Source organism: Haliotis cracherodii, unplaced genomic scaffold, assembly GCF_022045235.1.
Source record: "Haliotis cracherodii isolate W230 unplaced genomic scaffold, xgHalCrac1.p SCAF_12, whole genome shotgun sequence".
NCBI classification, from domain to species: domain Eukaryota; kingdom Metazoa; phylum Mollusca; class Gastropoda; order Lepetellida; family Haliotidae; genus Haliotis; species Haliotis cracherodii.
The window spans coordinates 12,071,845-12,080,120 of record NW_027266267.1 but is presented as its reverse complement, the minus strand read 5'-3'; the positions used below and the strand labels follow the sequence as shown (position 1 = coordinate 12,080,120).

Genomic DNA, 8,276 nt, shown 5'->3' with positions numbered 1-8,276 from the left:
CCGACCTCCCCTATTGTGATATGAAGATATACGTTCTATGTTGAACTGAAGTACTTTAACTAAGTACTGATAACGAAAGGTCGCATAAATCAACATATATAAATACCTTTTATTTTGCAACAATACCTTTTTAAAATAAATGAAATATGAAAGCAAGGAAATATTTTGATGGGATGACCCCAGTATTCCTTCCGCGTCGATCACACGAATCAACGTGTAGGGATCCTTGTGTTGCGAGGCCAGATCCCGCACTCTCAGTGGTGGTGATTAAATTACCCTATAAAAACCTTGTGATGGTGTTGCTGTGGCTGAGGATACTGTGTGTGGTCGCGTGCTGCTGTGTGCAAAGATGTCATTCAGATGAAGGTAATCACCGCTCCACTGCATGCTCTTTATCTACAGTCACAGGCATGTTGAACTCATGTATCAAGCGCTGAAGAGATGTGAAGGCAGCCATAGACAATCAGTTGTAACAGATGTGTGAAAGTGGACACAAATCTTCCGGTGCAAACACTGTCGTTCCGGCTTATCTTCCGGTTTTGCTATTATTCATCTATTTATAATTATTCATTATTCATAGGGTGAACTACTATTCAAAGCACCACTCGCTCCCTCCCTCACTCACTAACTCACTCACACAATTGGATCGATGGATCCAGCTCGATGAAGAGGTTGATAGGGTGTCTTCGTACCCAGTCGTAAGGACCGTTGCTAATAATATCAATCACTGGTTTGTCTGGTCCAGACTTGATTTTTCATAGACCCCGTCATATAGCTGTAATATGGCTGTGTACGTCATTATACATTAGAAAGGCCGACATACCACATACATATAGACAGTCACACAAACACTCACAGACACACGCAAACAATCATAATCATAATCATAAGAAATGTCTACAACGTTATTTTGAATTTGGATTGCAACAGAATCCTGAACACATTCCATATTCATATTCGACGTAGAATTACAACGCGTTGTCGGCAATACCTCATGTGTTCCTACTATGTGAAGATCCAGGTTATAACTGGTCTTCAGCAACCCATGCTTGTCGTAAGAGGCGAATAACCGTATCGGTTGGTCAGTTTCGCTGACTCGGTTGATGCATATCATCGTATCCCAACTGCGCACATAGACAGCCACGATATCACTCACTGGATTGTCTGGTCCAGATTCGATTATTTACAGACCGTCGTCATATGGCTGGAATATTGCGAAACAAAAAACAAACAAACAAACACGATCATGTATCTCTATGTATTACAGCATGGACTGGGAGTGACACAAGCACTACCTCTGTACGGGAAGGTCATAATGCAACGTTTACCTGGAATATGAGAATCTATGGACATCGGTTTTATGTTCGGTCCCCCACCGACAAGAGTCTGCTGACAGTGGAATCGTCTCTGGTCAGCGTATGGCCTCAATATATATCACGAATCAAGATCACTGGCGTCACCAACTCATCTGCTGGTCTGGCGGTACAGTTCATCCTGTACAGTGTGACGGCGAGTGATGCTGGGAGGTACACCTGTAGCAAAGTCTGGTGGAGTGGCGGGAGTACCATCCCTGACTGTGGATACACCCTGGTTGTTGAAGGTATGCATCAAACATCAAGCATGTCTGCTAGTTTGTTAGAATATATTATTCGTGAAAAATTTAAAAGCAAGTCTAAATGAATAAATTGAATTTGTTGAAATGAAAATGACTCCCTAAGTACCAATCGTTTAACTATGAAAACCGTATACAATACGAAGCTCATACTTACAACATATTGTGAACTCCTGTAAGGGCACCGTGGCAGTGAGATCCGGTTCCAAATCAACGAATCATTGTAAATGTGTGATATACTTGACGAGTTTTCGGAATCATCGTGGTCCGGATCAAAAGCTGTTCACTGTACAATACATTAGTCATTTCTTGGTCCATGTGTCATGTATACAGAATTCTCCTGAAGAAAACTGTAACAATATCCTCGAAATAACTACTGTGCATCCTGAAAAAACAAGGATGCCAAAGGATGCCAAATGAACCAAACGTTTCACAACAGAGACAGAGACATCAAGCAACGATCCCTGCCGTAGGGGAGACACGTTTTCACGTAAAATAGAACTTAACTTTTGTATTTCAAAAGCTCGTGGGTTACAAGAGTCCTTCTTGTGTTGCCAGGGACCGCGGGACAAGCAAGCACCGCCTCCTCTGCACTGGGCCAGGACACAACCTTGGTGTACTCCACCCCTTTCAAGAGTACCGCACCGGACCACCATCTCACATTGTCCTGGACAACAAACAACACGCACCTGCTGAAAGGAAAAAGGTATCAATTAACTAAAATCCTGCTAGTTAACAGTGAGTGAGTGAGTTGGGTTTAACGCCGCTTTTAACAGTATTGGCGTGTCAGCTTAATGAGGGAGGAAAGCCCGAAGTGATGCAGGTCTCAGACGTTTACCACTTCGGTGAAACCCACGAGCACGGGTATGGTGCTGACACACCTAGTAACATAATCGGGGCGAACCGGGATTCGAACCCACAATCAAAGGATTCTGGCGTGTCCAAGGGACGCAACTCTGCACAGCGAATCGCGGCTCCTTAAACGACTGGGCCACCCGTGCCCCCTGCTAGTTAATAGGTGATACGTGTGTTTTGTGTGTCGAGAGGAACATATATGTAACAGGTAGGCCGGCCTGGGAAATAAATGTTCTCCTAGTTTTATATGATAAGTAAACTGATAGATAAAAACATATTCTTGAAGCTTCTTTTGCCAATAATATCATCATTAATCTGCAGAACGAAATATTGAACCAATAACCCAATCGTTTGTCTCGAATGGAAATCACTTAATAAAAATAAATAAAAAGAATATCAAGCATCACTGTAATGTTACATGACTGATAAATATATATGTCTTAAACTACCAAGCTTTTGCTTAATATATTTGCTAACTTAAGTGATAGTGGCGTTTCTAACAGTAACGACATTTCTGTCTGACAGAACACAGGCCGACCAACCACACAGCAGCAGCGTACGGACCATATCATATGGATGTCCAGCCATCCTAGATCTCTTCATAGTGACTCTATTTGTCGTTGGAGTCAGTCGATAAACAACTATTGTGATACATGTAACATAAATAAATCTGTTTTGTTTATGTTATTAACCTTGTATTGTATGAGTCCTCAAAGACATCGACATTTAAGTCGATACAGCCGAGGAGGCACATGTGTCTGCTAACCAATCTTTCCCTACATGTCCAGTGTAAAGGTATTGACTGACCAACTCTATAGTTTGACTATGAAACGTTGCCAATCCATGTTCCATCGTGAAATATGACTTTCTGAAGCATCGTGAAGGGGTAGCTTATGGGTCGTGTGAATCCTTTTCTATTGACCCCAAAACCCATTTTTCCATCTGGGAATAAGCAAGTTTTAATTAGATTCAGCTACGAACTAACCTTTTTTAAGAAAGATAAATTTTATCCCGAAAACACATCTTAAGTAAATCTTGGTATAGTTGATATAGAACCAGTAATACAAGAAACCTACCTACCAGTCACTAATGAAACAGAATAAATTCTCAACATAAACATATCAACGTCTCCCCCACACATGGCTAATAACAGTTGTGGTATTCTAATATAGGGGATCCAACACCTAGGATCAACGTCTCACCCAGACATGGCTAACAACAGTTGTGGTATACTAATATAGGTGATCCAACACCTAGGATCAACGTCTCACCCAGACATGGCTAATAACAGTTGTGGTATTCTAATATAGGGGATCCAACACCTAGCATCGACGTCTCACCCAGACATGGCTAACAACAGTCGTGGTATTCTCATATAGGTGATCCAACACCTAGGATCAACGTCTCACCCAGACATGGCTAACAACAGTTGTGGTATTCTAATATAGGTGATCCAACACCTAGCATCAACGTCTCACCCAGACAGGGCTAACAACAGCCGTGGTATTCTAATATAGGTGATCCACCACCTAGGATCAACGTCTCATCCAGACATGGCTAACAACAGTTGTGTTATTCTAATATAGGTGATCCAACAACTAGCATCAACGTCTCACCCAGACATGGCTAACAACAGTTGTGGTATTCTAATAAAGGTGATCCAACACTTAGGATCAACGTCTCACCCAGACATGGCTAACAACAGTTGTGGTATTCTAATATAGGTGATCCAATACCTAGCATCAACGTCTCACCCAGACATGGCTAACAACAGTTGTGGTATTCTAATATAGGTGATCCACCACCTAGGATCAACGTCTCACCCAGACATGGCTAACAACAGTTGTGGTATTCTAATATAGGTGATCCAACACCTAGCATCAACGTCTCACCCAGGCATGGCTAACAACAGTTGTGGTATTCTAATATAGGGGATCCAACAACTAGGATCAACGTCTCACTCAGACATGGCTAACAACAGTTGTGGTATTCTAATATAGGTGATCCAATACCTAGAATCAACGTCTCACCCAGACATGGCTAACAACAGTTGTGGTATTCTAATATAGGTGATCCAACACCAAGGATCAACGTCTCACCCAGACAAGGCTAACAACAGTTGTGGTATTTTAATATAGGTGATCCAAAACCTAGGATCAACGTCTCACCCAGACATGGCTAACAACAGTCGTGGTATTCTAATATAGGTGATCCAATACCTAGGATCAACGTCTCACCCAGACATGGCTAATAACAGTCGTGGTATTCTAATATAGGTGACCCACCACCTAGGATCAACGTCTCATCCAGACATGGCTAACAACAGTCGTGGTATTCTAATATAGGTGATCCAACAACTAGCATCAACGTCTCACCCACACATGGCTAACAACAGTCGTGGTATTCTCATATAGGTGATCCAACACCTAGGATCAACGTCTCATCCAGACATGGCTAACAACAGTTGTGGTATTCTCATATAGGTGATCCAACAACTAGCATCAACGTCTCACCCACACATGGCTAACAACAGTTGTGGTATTCTAATATAGGTGATCCAACAACTAGCATCGACGTCTCACCCAGACATGGCTAACAACAGTTGTGGTATTCTAATATAGGTGATCCAACACTTAGGATCAACGTCTCACCCAGACATGGCTAACAACAGTTGTGGTATTCTAATATAGGTGATCAAAAACCTAGCATCAACGTCTCACCCAGGCATGGCTAACAACAGTTGTGGTATTCTAATATAGGGGATCCAACAACTAGGATCAACGTCTCACTCAGACATGGCTAACAACAGTTGTGGTATTCTAATATAGGTGATCCAACACTTAGGATCAACGTCTTACCCAGACACGGCTAACAACAGTTGTGGTATTCTCATATAGGTGATCCAACACCAAGGATCAACGTCTCACCCAGACATGGCTAACAACAGTTGTGGTATTCTAATATAGGTGATCCAAAACCTAGGATCAACGTCTCACCCAGACATGGCTAACAACAGTCGTGGTATTCTCATATAGGTGATCCAACACCTAGGATCAACGTCTCACCCAGACATGGCTAATAACAGTCGTGGTATTCTAATATAGGGGATCCAACAACTAGGATCAACGTCTCACCCACACATGGCTAACAACAGTTGTGGTATTCTAATATAGGTGATCCAACACCTAGGATCAACGTCTCATCCAGACATGGCTAACAACAGTTGTGGTATTCTAATATAGGTGATCCAACACCTAGCATCAACGTCTCACCCAGACATGGCTAACAACAGTCGTGGTATTCTCATATAGGTGATCCAACACCTAGGATCAACGTCTCACCCAGACATGGCTAACAACAGTCGTGGTATTCTAACATAGGTGATCCAACATCTAGGATCAACGTCTCACCCAGACAAGGTTAACAACAGTCGTGGTATTCTGATATAGGTGATCCAACATCTAGGATCAACGTCTCACCCAGACAAGGTTAACAACAGTTGTGGTATTCTAGTATAGGTGATCCAACAACTAGGATGAACGGGCAACACCTAATTGACATCGTGCACACAAAAGACAAAGTGTACCTTTGACGAAAAAGAACACCATAAAGGTCCAGACGCCAAGTCGGATGTGACAGCAGACGTCTGGGTGAGACGTTGATCCTAGGTGTTGGATCCCCTATATTAGAATACCACGACTGTTGTTAGCCATGTCTGGGTGAGACGTTGATGCTAGGATCTATACCTGATTCCACGTCAGTGTTGTCAATGTGAAACTGAAAACAAAACGTGAAAGGCTTTAATCAAATGACGGCAAGATGTCACTAAAACTGTGTTGGCAGTCGGTTGAATATTGCGACCCAGCAGGAAATCCTCATATTTCTAATGACATTAAAGGGGAATGATTCACCTTCCCTGCCTGTGATTACATATTAGCGTCTCTTTCTTTTAGTATAATCACAGGATGAATGAAGTGGCCTTTCTGGCGCTCAATTGTATGTCCTTATCAGTTGTATTTCTTTATCAATTGTATTTTCTTATCAGTTGTATTCTCTTATCAGTTGTATTGCCTTATCAGTTGTATTTCCTTATCAGTTGTATTCCCTTATCAGTTGCATTTCCTTATCAGTTGTATTTCCTTATCAGTTGAATTCCCTTATCAGTTGTATTTCCTTATCAGTTGTATTCCCTTATCAGTTGTATTCCCTTATCAGTTGTATTCCCTTATCAGTTGTATTTCCTAATCAGTTGTATTTCCTTATCAGTTATATTGGAGAACCACTTTAAAACACTTGAGAGAAAACATTGACCGTCAAATTAGTGGTCGACCAGGTCGACTTTTTAACAAGGATCAGTCAGCACAGACCATCCGAGACGAATGGTATCAAGTCCCATTTCTTGTGATCAGACATATAACATCTTCTGCCTGTCGTCAATTTGGGGCGTGCACTGATTCATATTGACTGACAAGTGTGTCATTCTGAAGGATTAATTAAAGAAAGTTCCATTTGCTGATTTCAGTCTTGATGGTAGATCCATCCCTGAGCAACAGACCCCATCCCCCAAGCTGTAGATACAATACCTTCATTTTTGTTCTCAGTCACAGCATAACTTGTAATGCTGTTGTTAATTCATGTCTTTTACAATACAAGTATCTTCCACAACATTGATCCTGCTCTTTGTTTTGGAACACAAAATGCTGGTTGGTAATGGATTTTTGCTCGTCATTTGAGATGATATTACTAACATGTACTCTTTTGGGGCTTTTGGGTCACATGACAATTAATGCTAAATGAAATGTCAGATTCTCATTATCGTGGAAATCGTAATACCCAACAGAGTATCAATTATTACAAGTAAGTAGCACGTTAATTGCCCAAGGGAACGAATACAATAGAAATGACATGATATTCTGTATTTTTTAGAATAATTACCTGCAGCTAAAATATAACTTATCCATTATAATAAGATAGCTCTGATGAAGGAAGAGTCCATTGTACGACTATAGCATAAGCAACTCTTTAGGAATCACTATCAAACAGTAATGATACCACATTGCAAAGATTCGTGCAAATCCTTTGAGTGTGTTATGATCCGCATGGTATTAATCCTACTTGTCTCAAATACTTTCTGTAAATATAAAGAAACGTCGTCCTTGATTGCATTTAGGGTCATGGTTAATCTCTGAGACAGGGATTTGGTGGTACGTTTGCTAACAAGCAGTCTGTCTGATTCTATATTCTATTTTGCTTGTACCATATGCTCAGATTAACAGTTGACTGGACTCTGCATTCCACCAGTCTCTGGCAGTGAACATTTGTAAATGTTTACTCTGTTTCTAATATGTTGTACCTGAAGTTAAGACTTAAATTAACCGCTTGTCTGTCAAAATTACACCTTAAAACAAAACAATAATAATCCGGTACACAGCTAATCCCTTGCCACTTGTATTTTTCTTGTGAAGACCGAATTTACAGTGACAAGGTTTTCAATTAATTATGGAGTTAGTTGTGTAATCTGCAAGCACCTCTCATCATAACGAGATACATAATGAATAAAGACCGAATTTACAGTGACAAGGTATTCAGTTAATTAGGTTGTTATTAGTGTAAATTTCCAAGAACCTCTCATCACAAAATGAAATAATCAACGTGTTCATCATCATGTTACAATTAAGGGTTTCACAACCCTTTGACTTGAAAACATATGCATTCTTCATAATATTTTTGCCCACATTGAATAAATAAATAATTCATACATATGTATAAGTGTGTTTTATTTACAATTTTAGTCACACATTTATATACG

At 40.7% G+C, this 8,276-nt stretch overlaps 1 protein-coding gene across 1 annotated transcript; it reads left to right on the top strand.

The window, feature by feature from the left end:
- The first annotated feature begins 244 nt into the window (after positions 1 to 244).
- On the top strand, positions 245 to 3,110 carry LOC139457549 (uncharacterized). The gene is made up of 4 exons (XM_071238926.1): positions 245 to 366; positions 1,268 to 1,600; positions 2,171 to 2,318; positions 2,993 to 3,110. Exons 1-4 carry the CDS (start codon positions 294 to 296, stop codon positions 3,102 to 3,104), a joined length of 666 nt encoding a protein of 221 aa, XP_071095027.1. The 5' UTR covers positions 245 to 293; the 3' UTR covers positions 3,105 to 3,110.
- Positions 3,111 to 8,276: the final 5,166 nt, after the last annotated feature.

Bases quoted from the DNA above. Each gene is read 5' to 3' on its own strand.
- LOC139457549 (XM_071238926.1), top strand. From the start codon at position 294: ATGGTGTTGCTGTGGCTGAGGATACTGTGTGTGGTCGCGTGCTGCTGT. The intron at 367-1,267 runs GTAATCACCGCT...TATGTATTACAG, and splicing joins AAGATGTCATTCAGATGAAG to CATGGACTGGGAGTGACACA. The intron at 2,319-2,992 runs GTATCAATTAAC...TCTGTCTGACAG, and splicing joins CACCTGCTGAAAGGAAAAAG to AACACAGGCCGACCAACCAC.